Below are 25,160 nucleotides of genomic sequence, written 5' to 3'. Positions count from 1 at the left end.
CTTCAAACAAATACGAGTCGGTACCGGCGTGCGCACAAGTTGTATTCATTGGGATCGAATTTCTTTTAGTTTAGATTTTGTATCTTGTAGCGGAAACAAGCAAATGGACACTGTTTAAAACCAATTGAATTTTATTATTGAATTATTTTTTACTTATTTGTTATATTTGCGGTTTTGTTATTTAACAGATTAACACTTAATTGTTAATTTGAAATCTCAAAACCGTAGATTGTTGTAAGTGGAAGTCTTCTTATTTGTTTTTAATTTTCAGTCGATACAAGTTTGACGTAATAATATTTTTTGCCGAGTAAAATTTTTATTTTTTAAAATTTTGATACTTGGTCCATACTAAAATATAATAGTTCTGGATGAGTTGCTGATTGTGCCACAGTTATAATGCCATTACGATGGTTATCGCCGAAAAGCCGGTAAATTGCAATCCGACGCTGCGAGCATCCTTCTAATCCGTTGAATAATGTGGGAAGAAAATCGTTCTTTGTCGAAAGAAGCGAAAAATCGCCGCGCACACATTTAGCGTTACACATATAATTGCGGATTCCGGGTGGCGGACACAAGCACACAAGGGTGAAAATGCACAATTGCATAAAATTTCCTGACAATAGCAGCGCTAAAAAAAGCGCACCGATAAATTTCTCGTCCGGATTAAAAGAAAAAAAGTCAAAGAGACAACGCAACGCCTGCGCCTATCGTGAACCATTCGATGCATGCACGTAAATCCAATTTAGGATTTACAATATTCGACCATAATAGTTTTTTCTCACTTTTCGTTTGATATCCGGTCATAGTTTTACTGCAAAACGACCACAGACTCCCAACCCACAAGCGTGATGAATCTACACCCAAACAACTCATATAAAAGGGAAGATGTTCACGATAAATTACTTCTTATACGTTATAAAACGATATTTATTATTGTACCAAGCTTAAACACCCAAATATTGTAAATTATGACTTCCGAAGGCAAAACAAACAAAAAAATTCTTTATCTCGTGATTTAATTGCAAGATATTTTGATACAACTGTCAACATCTCTCGCTAATTGTGATACCACCTGTTCTATTATATTCGCTAACGTATGCACTGCATTTGCTAATTATTTGTGCAACGTTTCAATTTGAGGGTGCGCTCATTGCTACAATCTGGTCGGTGGTATCCATAGGATAAATAACTTCATCACATCTGTCACGCTGACTTGTACATACAATGCCTAGCAGGACTATTAGCGGCTTGTATCAAAGCCAAACTAAATCCAGGATCGACTACTGCAAAGACAATGTTCTAAGCTAAAGCACAATCAATTAAATTAGTTGAATATAAATGTTACATTGTGGTTTTGATTTATTTCCATTTTTGACTGGCCGGAAAAGATTTTTTGCCGCTTGCTGTGCGCACGCCGCATAGTGGTAATCTACACCCTTATAAAATCTAATATAGGGCTAGAGCTAGGCATGTGGAGTAATAAATTTGGATTTAAATACGGGGACGCGCTGACGGCCGCATAAAGGTCCCGACCCGTCGCTGATAATACTCCGGTCTCGCTACTGTATTCTGCTGACCGGAAACATCCACTTTTTTACGAGGCCAGCTCGCTGAAGGAAAAATATCCGTCGCTTCTTTACAAAGTGAGCGCGGGCGAGCGTTTGCTCACCCTGCACATATCACTGCAACGCACACCACAGCGGTGGTAATAATCGAATGATTTAAAGTTTAGCAATCAAAGCAATTGTTTCTTGGCGCGTTCGTAATACAATCAGAACAATCCAATTCGCGTTCAAATGCTCACTGAAAATTGTCTAGTCATTTTTAAATAACACACGATTTTGTTTGATCTTTTCACTTTATAGTTCTAATTGAGCTTGAATTGCCTATTATAAATTCGTGTAAGAAGTTGTAATTTACAAAGAAGTCATTGAGTTAAAATAATTTTAATTTTGTTTGGTGTATTGGCTTCTGTGAAAAATCGAATATCAAACTCACAATAAAATCGATACCTGTGCTTAGATGACTGGTAAATTTCGTTGTTTAGATGTAAGCGGCGATACATTTATGCAATGAGCTCAGCCCAAGGAAGAAACTCTATAAAGGTATTACAATTAGAGGACAGAGGCGTGCTGTGAGGGATTAAGGACGATGTAATCAGGATTCCTTGTTCGATGCAGACCCCACTGGGACAAAACCATGACTATAATATTTTTATATCAAATTCGAAAACGTTGACTTTTGGAATGTTGCTTTTTTTCATAGAACAGAAGCAGATTCAGATATTTTAAAATAATTTTTAACACATTTTATAGTCTGTAGTCTAGTTTATACATGGTATTGATCTTTACTAATAGCGTATTATTGCCGGTGTTAAGTTACACAATCAATAGACCACCCTTGATGGCAGAAGCACCGTGAACGTCCCCGCGCATCGCATGTCTTCACGCTTAGACGTCCATGTCAGACTTAGGTGCACACTCCGCCACCGAACGCAACTTGTTAAAACGGAATGTGCAACGAGCGCGAGGGTAAGTACTAATGGTCGGTGCGGAGATTTGTGCCGAAGTAATTTTACGGTTCTGCTGATGAAGACATTTCCCAAGCGGCCTGCCTACATTCTCTTGCTACGGCGGCAGACGCGTTGCGACGTTATTCAATCCTTGTGGTCCTCGAAGGGAACAAAAAAAGGAAATATTTTTGGACCAGCTGATATTGAATTATATGACAGATGGTGGAAATTACTTTGAGTAAAGTGGAGTGTGCAACTGCAAAATTTGCGCGTTTTATTCACGACACACTATTTGTGTCTTTGTTTCGAAAATATGATTGCATAATATTATTCTGGGACATTGGGAAAAATCTTAAAAGATACAAAGACCAGAAATAAAATTTATATAGTTTTTACATGGCATTTCTAAGTTTTGGGGGATTTAGAGAACAAAGAATCTGAATATTTATACAAATTTTCGCACAAATTTAATTCAGAACTATATTCTAGTCGCAAATGTCTGATAACCATTCTCATCATAAATATTACAAATAATCATTGTTTTTTTTTGTGGTGGCTGAAGATGCTTATGTTTTTCTGCACACAGCGAAGGTAATTGTATATCCTGATCTCTTGGGAAATCGCCCCTCATGTCTATTCCCTCCAGTGCGTACCACATTAACCAGTGATTAGATATCCATTTGGTCGGGAGCTATATGAAATTTAATCTGATACTAGCAGCGCGTATTTGATGCTCCCAGCACAATAATTGCTTTGTAAATTGTTTATGTTTGCTTGTGGTGACCGTCAAAAGCTTTCCGGTTGTGCCGCAGGACACTCCAAGCCCGCCGCCATCGATAGGCTTCCTCACATGTTCACATATATCTAATAACACAAATATGTTAAGCTTTATTGTTAGATTTGCTGGCGTCTTTGCGTTCAGAATTTATAGGGCCAATATAAAAACACAAAATTGACTCAGTTTTAATATGTTCTTCAATAATTTAATATAGGCATGTAATTAAACGAACTTTATTTTTTCGATTTTTAACTTGTCAATTCATTAAATGCACTTATAATTAATGCTTGCACTTAAAAATACAGAACTGAACTTAAAATAAATATTTGAACTTTGAAAAATAATTCCACTTGAATAAAATGCTTTCCACTATGAAATTAATACTTTGCACTTATAAAACTGGCAGTACTAAGTACGTGCCGTATTCTTAACCAAACATTCGCCAATAGAGCGCGCCACTATGCATTAGTCAACTGCAAAACTGCAAAATGTCAAACATCCTCCTATACGTGCTTGCATTCTTCCTCTGCAGTAGGAAATATATGCATGGCGGATAAGAATTGTTTACTTTAGCGTGCCACGTATACAGTTGATAAAATATTTTTGGCACTTTATCAAAAGTACCATCGCCATATATTTCCTCTTGATTCAATTGTATTAACAATGATCTATCTCCCAAAGAAAAAATAAAGTTCGTTAAATTATATGTCTTATAAAACTTGCAGTATTAAGTACGTGCCGTACTCTTTACCGGCCCCTTCTATCACCCTCCCCACCCCCACCGCCCCACAAATAATACCAAACAAGGTAGTCTACCTAACCACCACCCCAACCCCCGACCGCCCGACAAATAATACAAGACAAGGTAGCCTACCTAACCACCACAAATTATAAAGTTTCAATTTAAAAAGTTGATTCAAAACAAATTTAAGCTTAAACCTGAATATATAAGTGCATTGTGTTAAAATATAAGTTATACAATCTATAGTGCATAATATGAATTTCTTAGTGCAAAGTATGAAAACTTAAGTGCGGCTGTTCAAGTGGATTGTATTTAAACTAAAGTGCATTTAATATATCCCCTTTAATATATGACATGTATCATAATCATCTTTGGACGTATTGTTGCGTGTATATGAAAACATAATTACATTGTATAAAGTGACAAGTATAACAAGACATAACAAGGTATTGTACGTTTTTAAATTCAAGCAGTCGAATAATTCAGAACGTGAATGACTGAACTTGCACAGCACCATTGATGGCATTGACTTTGCTGGCAGTTAAAGCAGACGCATTGAGACGTTCGTGGTGAAATAGTTTCAAGTCATCAAAGCTTGCACATTTTAACTTGATGTCCGACGCGTTGCCATCTGGAAACCTGTCATAACAAATTTAACAGGTATTCAGAAATATTCTGTCGATCTTGATACAGAGATCATAATATGAAGTGGAATATTGATCGCGGTGGGACATTTGGGAGACATAAAAGAGTCACCTTTTTTTTTTCAAAAAACTTCTAAAACCTTTATAATATTCCGAACATGAAAAATTAGAATCGATAAGGATTATGCATATTTAAACAGCAGTCCAGTTTCGGGGGAGAATCTGAAAATTTTGTCGTGCAGGAAGCAACTCAACGACTTTCACATTTCGTCGTTCGCAATCAGAAAATCGCTCTCCAAACGAAAATATCCTGCAGGGGCTGCAGGAATCGTTCTCCTTGGCGGCATAATCCCACACTTGTATCTCGCTCCCTCCTCCACCTCCGGAGATGAGTGTGCGTGTCGCTCGATGCGAGGTACGCACTCGAACACATCGTGTTTTGTTGGCTTGCCTTGTTGCATGCTTTCGGAGAGAGTGCTTCGTCGTTGCCGCCACCGCTACTGCCGTTGCCGTTGGTAGCGAGCCGCTGCGAGTCCCTGTCGCAACTCGCGCACCAGCAGCATCCACGACTTATCTCGCGCGCGTACCGCCGAATTGATTTACGATAGGCGTCGTCGCATTGGTGGATAAGTTTCCATGTGATCACGCAAGCGCTGGCGGGGCGTCGTCGCGTAGGCGGCTGAAACAAAGGGGAGGCGTATATAACAACAGACAATTTTCTGGTGCGCGTGGATCGCCGCCGAGGACCCACGCAGAATTATTTACGTGCTTTTTGGTGCGCGCTGATATGCCTCATCGAATTTCATGCGTCAATTAAAACCCAACATAAGAGTGTTTATTTTATGCTGGCCTTAATAATTCAATTTATTGTCTTTGTACATTTGGATTATTCCTGCAACAACTTCTCTTATAAGTAGGAGTATAAAAAACGTGGTTGCATTTTATATTTAGTATGATGTGCAATAAATAAATTCATGAAAAAATATTTGTAGGAGTTGAGCGCATTGATGAACAGCAATTTCCGTTTAATAACGTTGTCGGTACAACACACCACATCCGGAACTTCAAAAATCCCAGCTTACACCACTTCCTGGCAGCGGATTTAATTTTTTACGATTTCCAGCGATCGCAGACAGCAAAGAAAACAACAGCCCTTGCACCGCCTGGCATGCCATAAAAAGTTGATACAATTAGCTGGTTTAAACTATAAGCGCCACACAGTAGAAGTGGTTTGTCAATAAGTTATGAAGTCATAATACTCTGTACGCGCAGCGAAGCATGGAAAGTAAAGAAACTTGTTGCAAAACAAACTTTTTTGCCGAGCGCGCTGCCGCCAATTATTGCTCTCCATGCTGCTGCTCGTGCAAGTTTTATGCGCTAGCGTAAGTCGATCGTTTAAATCTATTAGATCCTCAATGTTTGGATTAAAGGATTGAGGAAGCTCCTGATTATGATAATGTTAGCGATATTGGTGGATATAGACAGATCGTGAATCGAACGACCAACTAAGTCGCGCGTAAGACGCGCGTCGAGTGAACGTTCGAAGAGCTTTGCTAAAAGACACATAAAAGCTTTTATTGATGTAAAATGCTCTCTCTGGAACTGGAAGAGAGGAGAAAAACACTCTGGCGGTTCTAAATCTCTGACTCAACTTTTCGCATTGCTCGGTGATCGTCTCTTTCTGCGCTTCTGTGCTTACTATTTTCCAATTATGGCGATGGCGACGCCGCGGAGCGCGTCTTGTCGCATTTTATGGTTGTTGTTATCGGAGCGGCGAGTCGATACGGGACTGCCGCCGCCGCCGCCGCGGGATAGGACCGTTGGCGGCGGCGCGCGTGGTGCGTGGTAGTTTTTCCGTGGAAAGCGTGTATGCTGGGGGCGAGCGGTGGTTGGTGCAGAAAGCGGCGTGCGGCTCGGCGAGACGGAGCAGGAGCAGGAGCAGGAGCGACAGAGGCAGGCGGCCCCTGTAGTCGCGGCCGGCGCGCCGGAGAGCAGGCCGAAGAAGATGGCACGGTGCAGCAGTTGGGATGCGCGCACGTCACTGCGAGGGCGTGGTCGGGGGGCCAGAGTGAAAAGTTAGGATCAATTCTACTTATTTAATACAGCCTTCGTATTAGGAGCGTGTATATAGTTAGGAATCCACTGTAAACCGATTTGCGCTAAACTCGGGGTTTTATCTACACTAAGTACCGAGGCTTAACTCGCATTGTGTTTGACTAAGTGAACAAATAGATGGAGTGATATTTATTGACTTTCTATATTTCGAAGAGTTTTTCGGAAAAACGCCGACGCGAGCGCAAAACCATCAACGGATACTTTATCGAGGACGCCGCCGAGTGCGAGGTGAGTTTTCCATTTTGTTTTTCACGATGCCAGTGCAAATGGCTGCGACAAAAACCCAATCCGAACCGATACGGAATTATCCTTTATTTACGAGTACGCGTCGTGTTGTGTCTGCGAATTTATTGCCAACTTCGAAGAACTGTGCAACGTTTTACCTACTTGTTTTTGTTTGTTATAAATCCACTTTATAATTTCTGACAGTGATAAAATTTACGATTCTCAATACGAAAACATCAAAACACCGCAAACTACAAACATCACTCTAAGAATCCTTAATTTTGAATAGCAGCAGTGTGAAATTTGTTGAAGTTTTTATTTTTTATCAACTGTGTGTTGAGTTCGAGTGATATGTTAACAATACTCGCTCGAAATACGCAGCGGCATCGGGTTCGTAAAAAGCGCTGGGGATCCGGATTAGAAAAAGAAGCAGAATTCATATAAGACGATTAGTTTGCTAGTAAATCCACGGATCCGGCAAAGAGTATTATCATCATATTATGATTCTATTGGATTTAACTTGTGCCGTTTCGGAACAGCGTCAGTTCAACATCGTCGCTCTTCAGCTTCGCACAGCGACGCGCGAATTCAATCGCAAATTACCATCGCGGCACGCTGTCATCGATTGTGCACATCGTGAAACACTTTAATACCACACCATTTACTTCAACAACAATTGAAACTAGTCTAAAGGAAAAATGAGAGCTGCGAAATGTAAGTTAGTGATCGTTTACTTTGTGTGAAATTATTGTGAATTGAAGCAAAGTACCTGCGAACCCAATCAATTCAAACATCAAACATGAATTCACAATTCGTCGACGCATCAATCTGAAAAATAAGTGCAAAACTTTTTGACTTTCGATACGGTTTCCTACTTAACTTTTTCATCTAAATTTCTCCTTCAAAAAAACCGCCGCTGTTGCGGAATTTTTCGTTGCACGCTCGTTGGCTGCTACAAAGCTTTCATGCGTATTTGAACTTGGAGCGTGTACGCATCGTGCGGATCGATAAAGAAAAATATCGTTTCACTCGGATAACTTTTCAACGAGCGCATCATTAGAAACGAATTCGAGCGCCGGATCACAACGTCAAAAGGACTCGGTGCGCATTGTTACCCGCCGAATCACAGCCGAGAAGAATCACAAAAGGAAATGCGAAGAAAAGGAAGACCTTCCTGTGTAATATATGTGTGAGTGCATGTGCGTGCTCTTTCCTTCGTGCGAATCTGCGAACAGATGCGGAAACTTCGTACAGGCTCGCACCCACTATTCACGCGACGATTATGGACAATGATATTATCGTTACGTCTGAGGGAGGACGCAAATTGAATTTAAAAGGCGAAACTTCAAATGCGTTTCGGGAATCATTCGCCCAAATTAACTCAGTGCGTAAAGCAAGAGGGTGATAAACAGTCAAGTTGAATTTGATATGAATTAAATAGAGTAGAATTTAATTTGGTAACTTTTCAATTATTCCAAAACAAATGACTTTCCATAACTCAATCAACCATAGAGCGCGCAAATATGAACAAGCTTAGAATAATTTACTCCTTTGTATACAAATATAACTGGATGTCCGTCAGCACAAGCTGAGCATCAACTGTGTGCTACTGTGCATTGTGCGCAACTAGAAAGCTTTCGGTTAATTAGCGTTACAGGTTGGTAAGTACCTCAACGCGCAACACGACTTTAATCTCTCAACTCGCGAGGCTGTCATAAACTAAACCATTTGCTACAAACAAGTCGCCGCACAATGCATTATTGTGATTGCAACAATCCACGCGACTTTCATCGCGCAATTACAAGACGAACGAACGAACATGCTGTCAAGTACGTGCTAAACAAATATTAATAATCCGCTAACGGGCTGGCTAGCCGGCAATTGAGTATTTATCACTCGCCGCATTGATTAAACACAATGAGCGTGAAGGTATTAGATTCGCTCGGGGCGAAACTGAACACTGAAGCTTTCGTGTGCTTGCTCGTACAAGGGTGAAACGTATATCTACGCGTAATATATATTACATGCTGGTCGGTGCATGTCGGCTGCGATTCATTTCGAAAAGTTAATAAACAAGCTCGAGCGAGCACAAACAGTGGCGGGCGCTATAGTTGTGCATGTGCGCCGCGAATATAACCACTTGAAAAACCACAGTCAAGTCAAGTCTGCGAAGGGGTTTTTGTTAGACCTTTGTGCGGCGATGCAATTGCCCTTTTGGATATTGCAACGGCATATTTCGGGCGCGCCTTTTCATATCTACGAAAAGAAGATTTGCTTTTGCCAGGTCCTTGTGATATGAAACCGAGGACTGAAGAGATGCACATGCAAACACTTTGCAAAGCATTGCGGTTTGTGATTCGTCAGACATTTTTGGACTGGTTAATATCTCTCCTCCGTTGGTGGAATGCATTTTGTGATCTTTTTTTTTTGTTTTATGCATATTATTAACCGTTTTCTCTTATTTTCAGGCACGATTTTAGATGTGGCCCAACAGTTTAACGGCTGGGTAAGTCTCTCAACTTGTTTTTAAGTCGCCATTTTGATTCTCGAGCAAAAAATATAATTAAAGAGTTATTTGTATTCGTGTAATTTTAACCAACCGTCTGAGCAGGTAATTGTAAAACCGTGTTGTAATTTGAAACAATCGACTTTAAGATCTATAGATCTGAGATTCTTTGAAAGGGATTTAAAAAACTGACGCGGATTAATCCACACATTGGATGTACGTAACAAAGCGAAGAAAAAAGTGTCATCTGAAAATCTTCAATCTTTCGGTGTCCAATTGCACTAACAAGACGCGTTGATAACAAACACACAAAAAATAGTCTATATTATAAACAAGGAGCCACGAGAATATAAAGAGCATTCGATTGAGAAATAAAAACTTTGTGAAGTAAGTGTGTTGTTTGGCCCTTATTGTGTCAGCCAGCAAGAATCAAGTTTCGGTCACACCCTTGGTGAAGGACGCAGGTCTAAGCTTTACGGGCACCTCGTCATCGCTGCCAAAGAGCGACACAAAAGCACAAGACGTCACATGCAAGTAAAGGGAGATTAGGAAGAGATTAAAATTCATTTTCGTATCGGGCTAATGTTATAATATTCTTGTTTTTATCTTTTTATATGCGCAGGCTCGTGATTATCATTGTGGGCACAAGGCGTCAAGATATGCATATAATAACACCTCCTAGTATTTCAATCCAGTTGACATCTTCAACACGACCAACACCTTTTCAATAATGACGGGTTTGGTGAATGTTGAATCTTTGAAAACGTTTCAACATGTTTTTAAACTCCTTTTAATGTTTTCTGAGATGTAGGGTTTTCGAAAAGGCGAAATCACAAGTTGCAAATTGCAACTCACTTATCTTGGGCGAGCAAAAGTTAGGGTCCTTATCTACGAAACACTGAATACGGAAAACACTCATACACGCGCCCGGATTTATTGAGTCGCACATGCTGCGACTACCCCTCGAATTAAACCCTGGTGTGCTATTACCACGCTACTTTCGTCGTCCCCCCGGCTTATATGTTTTCACGCCATACAGGATGATCTTCAAACCGAAGCAACGTTACAAAAACTTATGAATATAAAATAGAATTTTTTTGATTTTGGATTCTTTAGTCTAAACACTAAAACAATACTTTCTTAGAAGTATCAGATTATTTTTAAAGTAAGTTTACTAGTGTGGTAATATTAATAGCAAATCACTCAGTATCTAAACTGATTATTTGGGTTGTGGGCCATCAAAAACTAACATCGATAAGTAACGACCCTTGAAAAAACTCTGAAACGAGACAATTCTATTAGAGCAACGTGCGCGGATGTTTATTGTTTTACGTACACACGTCCGAAGCATTTTATCAGTATGAATAATTTAAAGCATCCGCACTATAAGTCCCATTAGCCGTTTAGCCAATTGTATCCCTCAAAAGGGAAACAGTACCGAGAAATACACTTTGGCGGCGTGGCGCCGCAAAGAAGTGTTTACTCAATGTGTGGGCATTTAAAAAAGCATTAAAGTGACCGATTCTCGAATGCAAATGAAGTGCGAATTGCCACACACAAGCACAATTCATGATGGTTTCAAACGAACGCGCGGTATACTTGACAAAGTCTCTTTGCGCGCGCGCCGCCGCTAGCATCCTTTTGTCGAACTGTCGTCGCTCAAATCACCGAAACTTTTGTGTAAAAAAGCCCAAGCGTAAAGATGAGCAGCTATGTATATTATTTGGTATTTTCGAGTTGTGTGATTTGCCGGAGACAGCATGGAGCCTCCGCCGCTGTTAGTAAATCCCTTAAAGGAACCGATAGTTGTGGACCGGCAGCGTAGAAAAACCTAGTTACTCTCGATTCAAGAAGCAAACTATACGACAAACATGCCGCCGCCACCACCACGATAGAAGAAACTTTCCGCCAAGCGGACGTAATGAATAGCTGAAAGTTTGAAAACTACTTTTGATTAGGTTTTTAATCCGCAGCGAATGCAACGGACTCGGGGATTTTAGGCTGGCTTGTATTTATATACAAAAAACGTTGTACAACACTTTGTGGGGTCAGTTAGAGATTCTTTGTGCCCCCAGTTGATGCAAAATATATGTCTGTTTGTACATATTTAAAAGGATTGTGCCAATTAGTTTAGTAAAGCTTTGCAGATAGAGCACTCGGGGCTCGTAGGTTGCACGTTGAGCATCGTTAAGGGCGAGGGTGTTGCGCTGGCAGCCGGCAGTGGAGAGATGGATTTAATGATCATTGCTGATAAGGTTAATGATGCGCCATTAACGGGTGCTCTTGTTGGTTTTCTCTTGATGCAATTCGCCGCGGTGGCACAAAGGAATTAAATCATATCTATTATATCAAGTGGACGACTGTTCTCTTCACGTTTAATCATCAAATTAAACTAGGTGCTACTTCAACATTTGAGACGATTGCGCTCTATGCTTTGAAAAGTTTTGACACATTTTGTGTGTAATGTAGGCATTGTCTATGTTGTTTGTTGGGCTTTCAGTTGCAACCCGGAGAGCGAGTTGTCATTCACGGGCTTTGGCGCTTCGTGTGGCAGCGGCTCGTCGGCAGGTATGGCCTATCTCAAATCGGCTCCTTATCCAGTACCCGGATTAGGATTGCATGGACTCCCCGTCGAATCTCTGCACGGCACAATGGGTTACCCTGGAGGTAAATATTCACAGTACATGGGTATGTGTGCCATGTGATTTTTAAAATATTTTTATACAACCTATTGAATATCCGAAGAAGCTTTTGATAGCATAACGATCATATTCTATTCTAGTAGACCGTTGCCAAAGAAACGCATCTACATTTTTTAGTGAGCAAATAAAATCACACTTGTTGATATTATAATTTAATTTTAAAACGGTTACAAAATAATGTAGATACCTACCTACAGTAATAACTGCAAACAACACTTTAGAATATTAATTTTCACGCCATGCCTACCGGGCATTAATTAAGTTAACGTACGCATCAAGAGTCGCCTCTAGTCATACTTTTCAATTCGTTGATGGAACGCCGCGAACAAGAGATTTGTTTAATCCCAGTCTTGTGTCTGTTTTCGAAGGTAACCAAAGGAAGCAACGTAGAGAGAGGACGACATTCACCCGAGCACAATTGGATGTGCTGGAGGCGCTTTTCGCCAAGACTCGTTATCCCGATATTTTTATGAGGGAAGAAGTCGCTTTGAAAATTAATTTGCCCGAGTCCAGAGTACAGGTAAGTCATACCTACTACACTCAGCTGAAATTTCAATCACAAAGAACACGTCTGAATATCTCGACGGATTCCGCACACAAAGTATTCAGCATTAACTTTGCGTTTTTATTATGTTTTTGCTTTGAAGAAAAGAATTGAATAACCATCACTTTTATATGGGGTTTCAAGTTTTTTTATCAGTTGTTAAAAAATTTATACGTAGACGGTGGTCTACACTTTGTTTTTATTACCGTAACTAGCTTTAACCCGCGACTTCGCTCGCGAATATCTAAAATAATGAAGTTGCTTCCGTACGCGTCTGTAGTCACTGAAGAAGTAACAATGATGTAGAATGGCGGGAAGTTTAAAATGGCTGAAAGTATAGTCTATGGAAGTATAGTGTACATACAGTCTCCATAGTGTAGTCAATTGGATTTGATGTTGACGTAGCTGTCGGTAATACAGTGTGATAATACAGTGTGATGGTACTACAGTACTTAGGTTTGAGCTTCATTGCTGGAATGCTAGATAGCGTTAAAGTACTCAAATAGCCAGATGCAGAGGTATTATTGGCTAAACAATTTCTTTATTTTATTTAAAAAATATTTTTTTTATTAAATAAAAAGTAGCCTATAACCATTCGGGGACCACTAAGAATATGTGTACAAATTTTCATGATGATCGGTTAAGTAGTTTTTGCGTGAAAGTATAACAAACATCAGGACGTTCGCATTTATAATATTAGTAGGGATTTCCAAGTCGTTCTAACGTTATAGCTAAAAATCGCTAAAATCGTAACATTTATCGATGTTTGACATTGAATTTTTTGCCTCAACGGGGCATCAAGACGTGTGCCAACAATAAAAATAACAAACCGGGGTGCTGTGAGTGCGTGTACATGCTGAATGAAACTGCGTGTACGAAATGCACATAATAAATTACTAACGACCATTAGAAAGCGATCTTTTTCGGCGGGCTGAATGGAAAGTTGTTAGTCTCTTGGTGCGATGCGAAGGCACGTCGCACCTCCGGCTCTTTGTCGTGCGAATTAGGGGGCGGTCAAATTTGAGCCTACAACTTACACCCCACCGGAATAAATCAACATCAAGTAGCGCACGCATTGCTCGACATGCCATTCATATCGACCACATTAACTTCTGTCGACTACAATGAATTGTGCTTATTACCTTCCTGTGTTGCTCGCTTCAAGCCGCTCGAAACATACTCGAAGGGTTCGTAAAACAGGAACATAAACTTTTTCAGAAACAGTACGACCACGTTGTAATGTATTCTTTACAGTTGGATAAAGTAGTCGTTGCAGTCGCATTGGTAAAGTCTAGAAAATGTGAAAACTTTAAAGTGCAAAGTATCATCGTCATCGTATCGAACACTACGCGAATAGCTGGGGTTTCTTTAGTCGATATTGATTGTGTCTGTTGAAATAAAACCATAACAAGGTGTCTCACGTGCCTGCACTGGTAGCGACAATTTATTTCAAAACCACAGCATCGTCAGCAGTTTGAGTTTGCTTACGGTGTGACTTTTACAGGTGTGGTTCAAGAACAGAAGGGCAAAGTGTAGGCAGCAGCAGAAACAACATAATCAACAGAATGCTGACAAAAGCAATCGTATCAAAAGTAAAAGCCTAATAACGAAGTCATCATCGCCTGCAGCTTCTAATAACAACAACAATAACAATACGAACAACAGGTGCGTTGAGAATTAAGCAACGCAACGGTTTCTAAAGAAGTGATTATTGTCTTTTTTTCAGTTCTGCTACCAGTTCTCCGATAGTACCTACAACGCCACAAGTGAGAGAAAGCCCGAACTACACTAAAGCTTCGGTTGCTAGCGCAAGCTCAAACAGGTCTCCACCGGTGAGTTTTGAAATATAATTATCTCGGCAAATCGAATTTAAAATCTATAACTGAAATTTAATTATAGGTGGTTTCATCTGCATATTCAAACGCTGGTAATTCAAGTATATGGTCTCCTGCTTCAATAGATAGTTTCCCATTGGAGCAGCATCGTTGGTGCAATACGAATCAATCGTCAGTTTTGGGCACGACCAGTGCGGGTGCAAATTGCTACAATAATTATTCCTACTATACTAACATGGATTATTTGAGCAGTTCGACAATGGGACATTCTCAATTCGTAGTAAGTCTTATGCAAAACAAGTTAAAGTACCTACCAATATTTCTAAATGTGTGGTTTTGTAATTTTCAGGATAATAATTTAGAGAATAGTTGGAGCAAGTCAAAAGACGAAACATCGTGGTTTTACAATGCAAGCTGGGAACGAAAATGAGATATGTTTTCAAAAAGTTCTTCAGTTAGCAAGTAAATTGCAAGCGGGTTTTATAGCAGGAACAATGACATTTCCCAAAGGTGTATTGCATTTTCATTATCATCAGGCATATATTATTCCAAGTTAATCAACAACTGAAATTCTAAATTATCTTTTAAAGAAACAAGTACAACATTTTATAGATGACCTATTCGAATGGATTTTCATAATCAATTATGGCATTAATTAAAAGAGATAAAAAGAAAACAATAAAATTAACGAATTTATTAATCGTTAGATTATAGGATTTAAATACCTAGTCGTATGTTGATTGATTGCATATTCTTGTAGTAGTTTTCAATGTGCCAAAACCTATTGCAAATGTGACTACGTACTTATATGATTAATCTATTCTTTGGTTAGATACCTATGTGTTTACTGATGAACCACACTTAAAATTACTGTACATATCCGTAGATATAGTATTAATTTAACAATATTCTCAGCATAAAATATTTGCAATAGTTAACAAATGTTTATTTCCTTGAACTTTAGTTCTAATTTACCGTCCTTATGAAAGGAATACAATTATGGTTGAACAAACTTGTTTCTATAATCTATTGTGTTTTGTGCAATATCAAATGTTATTATGTATGGCAGTTGCATGCTAGGGCGAATTTATTTTGTAAAATTTGTTAAACTTGCGTTAAAAGGCCTAAAATTAACGAATATTTTTAAAATAGTGTAAGTGTAAATTTTAATTATCTGTCCGTTCTAATTTGCATAGAACTAAGAATCTAAACGATAAAAGGATCTCGAAATATTGATTGACATAAGTTTGGCCTAGTATAATGTAAAATAAATTTGTATAAGTTATTGTAATGACATTTTTTGTGATAATTTGTTGCTGTATGATTACAATAAATCACAAATAATATTATTCTTTTCACTCTCAATTCTTTTATTGAATATTATTTTGTAGTAATATAGGTGTGGGTCTATTTTTGCGTTAAACCATACGAATGCAATCGTATGTCGACATTGTGTCCTTGCAGCGTCCCCTCTTCCCGCCAGCCGTTCAATAGGTTTGTTTTCATCTCTTATCATCAGTTGATCCGCTGCGCTCCACGTACCTCTACACGCGTTTCGAGATTTTAATCCAGTTAATTGTGCTATATTCGAGCGAAATAAGCGTGTAGTGTGTTATGATAATTAGTAATTTGTTGAACATTCCTAAAACATAATTGAGTACCGAAGAGAAGAAGAAATTTGCTTTCTACACTACTTCACTGATAATGTGAGTGTATATAAACACAAGTTTATCTTTTCACGTTCTACTTTTGTGCCGTCTTCAAACTGCTTCCAACTCACGCGATTTGCTTACCACGCGCACACCTTCATAGCGATCCGTTACGTTTCTTCTTACGTTAGGTTTTTTCTTTGCACCATTGCGTAATATTCCTAGTTACTCTCTTCGGCTGCGCGCGAGTTTGGTGCGGTGTACATTAAGCGTGGGGTAAACACATGCAGAGTTGCCTCTGCCTGAGTGATGTACCGTGGTATTATCATCATTTCTACTATGTGCAAAATTAAAGTGCTTGCAATTTATACTTTTATACTATTTTATATTTTGCATTAAGGTATGAAGAACAACTGTATGAAGAACAAATTGACTAGATACATTCTGGTTTTCTTTTCAACCGCGTTTCATTGCGCAATACATTGGCAAGCTAGTAATAGTTTTTGTTGATATCACATATCAACATGGTATAAGTATCATATACGAGCGTATTTATATTGGTATTATTCACTTGATTGCTTCATCATGTTTATTCAACATTTTGCAATAATTTACAATAATGTCGCGTGCCGACGGCAGGGTTCTTGGCTCCCGCCGGGCTGGTCGCGGGTTGATTTTCATCAAATCAAATTCGAATTTGTGTTTTATTCTGTTCTGATCTGTTTCTTTTTGAAAATTTGATTTTATTTTGGTAACAGCCTTTATAGTTGTTTCCTTAGGTAACCTAAGGGTGTAAAGTTTCCTTCGTACGGTGCCCATAATGGAAGTCACTTCAACCGTTACCTTCATACGGTACCTTGAATGAGAATCACTTCTATCGCTTCCTTCGTACGGTGCCCTAAATGGGAGTCACTTCAACTGCTACCTTCGTACGGTACCCTGTGCTAAGAGCAGAGATTTTTGTCCCAGATTTTTCACCAGATTATCTCCGTGACTGCCTTTTCATATTGACTGCATTCAATTCTGGATTTTAGGATATATTATTTATACCAATAAGAGAGTACGTTCACAATATACCTACCTTCTTTTCATTGCATTAGACTGCATCCTCAACATAAATTGTTCATAGTCCTCACTCCTGATCCTTATCGGTGTTTGTGCGTAAACAACTTTTTGTTATCGCGTTGCGTTGTGTTTGTTCTATTTCTTACTTAGTCGATCGTGCGCTGCCGCGTGGCAAAGACGAGTTTACTTGATCGGCGGTTTTCGTGACGACTAATCGCGTTTCTTGTGATTTTAAGTTAGTAGTTGAATTAAAATCGGTCAGTAAAGATAAGATTTAAAAGTACCCGACGAGTGCGGCGTATAGTTATTAAGATATCGCACGTAGAACCCAGAATTCCGTGGATTTACAAAGTACGCACGTGTTTGCCGTCGGTCGGCGGATATCTCCCGACGGTTAAGAATTCCTAGTGGTTTTGTTTTGTGTATTCATTTAATTATTAATTTGAATTATCACTACCATTTGTACCTCTGGTGGAGTATTTCACCTACGAAAACGTAAAAAGGTGTGTAACATAAATATTACATTCTGTTATTATTTGACTAATTAAATAGTCAAATGTGGATTCATCACCCGATAAGGAAGAACGATCAGTCAAATTAGTAGAAGCTCTGAAAATGGTCGCATTGAATCCACGGTGTAATGCAAGTAGTGCAATATTGTCGCGTTCCGTCGGCCCCTTATTGGCTTTCGTTAGGTTAGGTTCCGTTTATCGTGCCTGATTATTGCTTTTGTATCTTATTTCTGTTTGTAATCGGCTTCACGTGTTTGCTAGTTTCTGAGTTTAAGAGATCATGATTTAGTATTTCTTTAAAAGTAGTAATTATAATTATTAATAATTGTAGGTATTATTTATTATGTTCTATCCCCGCATCTATCACCTCTCCTGGATATCCAGGTGGACCCAACTGAACTTTTTTCTTTTCTTTTTTGTATCACTCTGTATATAAATTTACCTTTAAGCCCAGCGAAAAATGAGTAATCATTATTGTTTTGTTGTGGTTTTCTATATAAATAGAAGATTTTCTTTTGACAACACCCTGTATATAATTTTTCCTGCTCAGCAAAAAAAATCGTCAATCTTTATTTAAACATTTATACATTTTAGATTTTATTTTGGTAACACCCTGTATATAATTTTCCAGTGATGTCACGCGAAAACAAGGTGCAATTTGCTATTTTCTAGTGTTATTCTTTGAAATTTGGTAGCAGTTTGCATGTCGTGGCGTTGCAGGTGATAAACATGTTTTAATATGGCGTCACTTGTTCTGTTGACTTGTGAAATCTAATGTTGTATTATTTTACAATGTATTTATTAATAAAGAAATGTTAAGAAATATTATGTCTTATGCTTTGAATGTACCCCTTCTATCATTTCAGGAACAGCTCTCTAAGAGAGTTCCCTCTCTCAGGGGATGATCCCCACTATAAAAATTGTTAAGGTATCCTGTGTGATTTGCTCCTTCTTTCATTTCAGCGACAGGTCAGAACTTGTAAGAATATTTTTAAGTGTCCCCTCTCTTGAGGCGACTTAAAACTTAGAAATATTTGAACAAGACCTTATAAGGATTGTCCTTATAAGGAGTTCCCTCTCTCTGGGGATGATCCCCCACCATAAAAATTGTTGATATGCCTGATAATTTCGGGGATGAAGCGCAGAGACATCGTAGCTGTAGGTTGGGCCGGGAGCAATGGACACATCGAAGCAGTGGGCGATCGACCAGAGCGCCGGAGGCGCTCTGGGAGATCGACCGTAGACTGTCTTATAACGACACGTGCCAAAAAATTTAAAAATCTGATCCTCCCCTGTTCTCTTTCTTCTATCTCCTCCTCTTCTCCTACTCTGTCTTCTACTCTTTTCTGCTATTCCTTCATTTCTCTGTTCTCCGTTTCTCCACTTACTTAATTTCTTACTTCTCTTATTGCCTTCACTTGTATTTCAATTTCTCTTGTATTTCATTGCAATTCATATATGCAACCCAAATTACACCTGTTATTTTTATATTTGAGAAAAATGCCTTCTATACCTGAGATTCGATCCGTGCCTACTAGCATGCCAGCAGGTGCACGTCCGCACTCGACCACCGAGTGTTCTTATCGTTGCTATTTGATTCTTCTATTTATGTTTCTATTTTTATCAAAATTTTAAAAACAACAACACAAGTCTCAGCTATGCACTCGCTCCACTCGTATAAGATTTATATGCAATATGATTTAACGACGTTAATACTGAAAACAACAAAGAGGATACCAAAAAGAAATAAGAATGACTTATAATTTTACATTGTATTTTATTAACAACATTTAGTAACAGATACATTTTTTTAAATAAAAAAATATCGACAGCATGTAAATTCTGCAGCTAGAAGACTTGCCTTAATTAAATATGCGAATCCCCAACACTTCCGCTTTTGATATTTCAAGGTCCATAGTATAGCCACTCACAAACTTCTTCCCTGGAAACCAGCATTGCCTACTTGCACGAATTAATTATATATCCATCTTATTATTATGTGCGAAAAGAAAACCGATTGCCGACGGACACACGCGCGCAGAAGTAAACCGAAAATTAATCTGTAATTGATAAATACTCAACGCGTGCCATCACACTTGTAAAACCCCGGTAACGCCCGATTCTAATATATAGCCATCAATTTTTTTAACAAATGTAAGTCAATTAACTTAATTATGATATGAAGAAACAAGACTAGTCGCAATGAACACACCCGATTTATCCGACGGCCGGAATGGAATTGCATATGCACCGAACTGCTCAGCGGCAACACGAGAACATGTTCGCTGAACGCAACAAAAAAATTGTTTACATACAAGTATCGCGAAACTATGAATGCATAGCAGCACCAGTTTTGATACTGCTAGTACACTCGACAAAATTTCTGCGGCTCTATGTTTTTAGCGATATCTTCTAAACTAATAGAGATAAAGAGGATCGAATGGCATATCCTTAACCTACGAAAATTTCTCTTTAAGATAGACTAGTTTAATTAGAGCTACAGTCAATTTTAAAAATAGGGTTTTAAAAAAATTATGCAAAGAGGGGGGTCTTCTCATTGTATCGAAATATGTTTTTAGCGATATCTTCTAAACTAATAGAGATAAAGAGGATCGAATGGCATATCCTTAACCTACGAAAATTTCTCTTTAAGATAGACTAGTTTAATTAGAGCTACAGTCAATTTTAAAAAATAGGGTTTTAAAAAAATTATGCAAAGAGGGGGGTCTTCTCATTGTATCGAAATATGTTTTTAGCGATATCTTCTAAACTAATAGAGATAAAGAGGATCGAATGGCATATCCTTAACCTACGAAAATTTCTCTTTAAGATAGACTAGTTTAATTAGAGCTACAGTCAATTTTAAAAATAGGGTTTTAAAAAAATTATGCAAAGAGGGGGTCTTCTCATTGTATCGAAATATGTTTTTAGCGATATCTTCTAAACTAATAGAGATAAAGAGGATCGAATGGCATATCCTTAACCTACGAAAATTTCTCTTTAAGATAGACTAGTTTAATTAGAGCTACAGTCAATTTTAAAAATAGGGTTTTAAAAAAATTATGCAAAGAGGGGGTCTTCTCATTGTATCGAAATATGTTTTTAGCGATATCTTCTAAACTAATAGAGATAAAGAGGATCGAATGGCATATCCTTAACCTACGAAAATTTCTCTTTAAGATAGACTAGTTTAATTAGAGCTACAGTCAATTTTAAAAATAGGGTTTTAAAAAAATTATGCAAAGAGGGGGTCTTCTCATTGTATCGAAATATGTTTTTAGCGATATCTTCTAAACTAATAGAGATAAAGAGGATCGAATGGCATATCCTTAACCTACGAAAATTTCTCTTTAAGATAGACTAGTTTAATTAGAGCTACAGTCAATTTTAAAAATAGGGTTTTAAAAAAATTATGCAAAGAGGGGGTCTTCTCATTGTATCGAAATATGTTTTTAGCGATATCTTCTAAACTAATAGAGATAAAGAGGATCGAATGGCATATCCTTAACCTACGAAAATTTCTCTTTAAGATAGACTAGTTTAATTAGAGCTACAGTCAATTTTAAAAATAGGGTTTTAAAAAAATTATGCAAAGAGGGGGTCTTCTCATTGTATCGAAATATGTTTTTAGCGATATCTTCTAAACTAATAGAGATAAAGAGGATCGAATGGCATATCCTTAACCTACGAAAATTTCTCTTTAAGATAGACTAGTTTAATTAGAGCTACAGTCAATTTTAAAAATAGGGTTTTAAAAAAATTATGCAAAGAGGGGGTCTTCTCATTGTATCGAAATATGTTTTTAGCGATATCTTCTAAACTAATAGAGATAAAGAGGATCGAATGGCATATCCTTAACCTACGAAAATTTCTCTTTAAGATAGACTAGTTTAATTAGAGCTACAGTCAATTTTAAAAATAGGGTTTTAAAAAAATTATGCAAAGAGGGGGTCTTCTCATTGTATCGAAATATGTTTTTAGCGATATCTTCTAAACTAATAGAGATAAAGAGGATCGAATGGCATATCCTTAACCTACGAAAATTTCTCTTTAAGATAGACTAGTTTAATTAGAGCTACAGTCAATTTTAAAAATAGGGTTTTAAAAAAATTATGCAAAGAGGGGGTCTTCTCATTGTATCGAAATATGTTTTTAGCGATATCTTCTAAACTAATAGAGATAAAGAGGATCGAATGGCATATCCTTAACCTACGAAAATTTCTCTTTAAGATAGACTAGTTTAATTAGAGCTACAGTCAATTTTAAAAATAGGGTTTTAAAAAAAATTATGCAAAGAGGGGGGTCTTCTCATTGTATCGAAATATGTTTTTAGCGATATCTTCTAAACTAATAGAGATAAAGAGGATCGAATGGCATATCCTTAACCTACGAAAATTTCTCTTTAAGATAGACTAGTTTAATTAGAGCTACAGTCAATTTTAAAAAATAGGGTTTTAAAAAAATTATGCAAAGAGGGGGGTCTTCTCATTGTATCGAAATATGTTTTTAGCGATATCTTCTAAACTAATAGAGATAAAGAGGATCGAATGGCATATCCTTAACCTACGAAAATTTCTCTTTAAGATAGACTAGTTTAATTAGAGCTACAGTCAATTTTAAAAATAGGGTTTTAAAAAAATTATGCAAAGAGGGGGGTCTTCTCATTGTATCGAAATATGTTTTTAGCGATATCTTCTAAACTAATAGAGATAAAGAGGATCGAATGGCATATCCTTAACCTACGAAAATTTCTCTTTAAGATAGACTAGTTTAATTAGAGCTACAGTCAATTTTAAAAATAGGGTTTTAAAAAAATTATGCAAAGAGGGGGTCTTCTCATTGTATCGAAATATGTTTTTAGCGATATCTTCTAAACTAATAGAGATAAAGAGGATCGAATGGCATATCCTTAACCTACGAAAATTTCTCTTTAAGATAGACTAGTTTAATTAGAGCTACAGTCAATTTTAAAAATAGGGTTTTAAAAAAATTATGCAAAGAGGGGGGTCTTCTCATTGTATCGAAATATGTTTTTAGCGATATCTTCTAAACTAATAGAGATAAAGAGGATCGAATGGCATATCCTTAACCTACGAAAATTTCTCTTTAAGATAGACTAGTTTAATTAGAGCTACAGTCAATTTTAAAAATAGGGTTTTAAAAAAATTATGCAAAGAGGGGGTCTTCTCATTGTATCGAAATATGTTTTTAGCGATATCTTCTAAACTAATAGAGATAAAGAGGATCGAATGGCATATCCTTAACCTACGAAAATTTCTCTTTAAGATAGACTAGTTTAATTAGAGCTACAGTCAATTTTAAAAATAGGGTTTTAAAAAAATTATGCAAAGAGGGGGTCTTCTCATTGTATCGAAATATGTTTTTAGCGATATCTTCTAAACTAATAGAGATAAAGAGGATCGAATGGCATATCCTTAACCTACGAAAATTTCTCTTTAAGATAGACTAGTTTAATTAGAGCTACAGTCAATTTTAAAAATAGGGTTTTAAAAAAATTATGCAAAGAGGGGGGTCTTCTCATTGTATCGAAATATGTTTTTAGCGATATCTTCTAAACTAATAGAGATAAAGAGGATCGAATGGCATATCCTTAACCTACGAAAATTTCTCTTTAAGATAGACTAGTTTAATTAGAGCTACAGTCAATTTTAAAAATAGGGTTTTAAAAAAATTATGCAAAGAGGGGGTCTTCTCATTGTATCGAAATATGTTTTTAGCGATATCTTCTAAACTAATAGAGATAAAGAGGATCGAATGGCATATCCTTAACCTACGAAAATTTCTCTTTAAGATAGACTAGTTTAATTAGAGCTACAGTCAATTTTAAAAAATAGGGTTTTAAAAAAATTATGCAAAGAGGGGGGTCTTCTCATTGTATCGAAATATGTTTTTAGCGATATCTTCTAAACTAATAGAGATAAAGAGGATCGAATGGCATATCCTTAACCTACGAAAATTTCTCTTTAAGATAGACTAGTTTAATTAGAGCTACAGTCAATTTTAAAAATAGGGTTTTAAAAAAATTATGCAAAGAGGGGGGTCTTCTCATTGTATCGAAATATGTTTTTAGCGATATCTTCTAAACTAATAGAGATAAAGAGGATCGAATGGCATATCCTTAACCTACGAAAATTTCTCTTTAAGATAGACTAGTTTAATTAGAGCTACAGTCAATTTTAAAAATAGGGTTTTAAAAAAATTATGCAAAGAGGGGGTCTTCTCATTGTATCGAAATATGTTTTTAGCGATATCTTCTAAACTAATAGAGATAAAGAGGATCGAATGGCATATCCTTAACCTACGAAAATTTCTCTTTAAGATAGACTAGTTTAATTAGAGCTACAGTCAATTTTAAAAATAGGGTTTTAAAAAAATTATGCAAAGAGGGGGTCTTCTCATTGTATCGAAATATGTTTTTAGCGATATCTTCTAAACTAATAGAGATAAAGAGGATCGAATGGCATATCCTTAACCTACGAAAATTTCTCTTTAAGATAGACTAGTTTAATTAGAGCTACAGTCAATTTTAAAAATAGGGTTTTAAAAAAATTATGCAAAGAGGGGGGTCTTCTCATTGTATCGAAATATGTTTTTAGCGATATCTTCTAAACTAATAGAGATAAAGAGGATCGAATGGCATATCCTTAACCTACGAAAATTTCTCTTTAAGATAGACTAGTTTAATTAGAGCTACAGTCAATTTTAAAAATAGGGTTTTAAAAAAATTATGCAAAGAGGGGGTCTTCTCATTGTATCGAAATATGTTTTTAGCGATATCTTCTAAACTAATAGAGATAAAGAGGATCGAATGGCATATCCTTAACCTACGAAAATTTCTCTTTAAGATAGACTAGTTTAATTAGAGCTACAGTCAATTTTAAAAAATAGGGTTTTAAAAAAATTATGCAAAGAGGGGGGTCTTCTCATTGTATCGAAATATGTTTTTAGCGATATCTTCTAAACTAATAGAGATAAAGAGGATCGAATGGCATATCCTTAACCTACGAAAATTTCTCTTTAAGATAGACTAGTTTAATTAGAGCTACAGTCAATTTTAAAAAATAGGGTTTTAAAAAAATTATGCAAAGAGGGGGGTCTTCTCATTGTATCGAAATATGTTTTTAGCGATATCTTCTAAACTAATAGAGATAAAGAGGATCGAATGGCATATCCTTAACCTACGAAAATTTCTCTTTAAGATAGACTAGTTTAATTAGAGCTACAGTCAATTTTCAATTTTAAAAATAGGGTTTTAAAAAAATTATGCAAAGAGGGGGTCTTCTCATTGTATCGAAATATGTTTTTAGCGA

At 37.1% G+C, this 25,160-nt stretch overlaps 1 protein-coding gene across 4 annotated transcripts; it reads left to right on the top strand.

The window, feature by feature from the left end:
• The first annotated feature begins 6,578 nt into the window (after positions 1-6,578).
• LOC135794455 (homeobox protein OTX1-like) lies at positions 6,579-15,968 on the top strand. Of its 4 annotated transcripts, none has more exons than XM_065305753.1 (8): positions 6,579-7,019; positions 9,485-9,522; positions 12,023-12,210; positions 12,593-12,744; positions 14,273-14,433; positions 14,495-14,600; positions 14,668-14,883; positions 14,953-15,968. In XM_065305753.1, the coding sequence occupies exons 2-8, from the start codon at positions 9,497-9,499 to the stop codon at positions 15,031-15,033; spliced, it is 930 nt and encodes a 309-aa protein (XP_065161825.1). In that variant the 5' UTR covers positions 6,579-7,019; positions 9,485-9,496; the 3' UTR covers positions 15,034-15,968. The 4 variants fall into 4 exon arrangements, with proteins under 4 accessions (XP_065161825.1, XP_065161828.1, XP_065161826.1 ...); XM_065305756.1 differs by having other exon boundaries at positions 6,581-7,019; positions 12,023-12,189; XM_065305754.1 differs by lacking the exon at positions 6,579-7,019 and adding an exon at positions 7,490-7,730.
• Positions 15,969-25,160: the final 9,192 nt, after the last annotated feature.

Source organism: Atheta coriaria, unplaced genomic scaffold (assembly GCF_025399875.1).
Source record: "Atheta coriaria isolate IRGN ID8LTWV9N9 unplaced genomic scaffold, Caltech_Dcor_3.1 hic_scaffold_6_pilon, whole genome shotgun sequence".
In the NCBI taxonomy this organism is placed as follows: Eukaryota; Metazoa; Arthropoda; class Insecta; order Coleoptera; family Staphylinidae; genus Dalotia; species Dalotia coriaria.
This window is presented reverse-complemented; position numbering and strand designations above follow the sequence as displayed.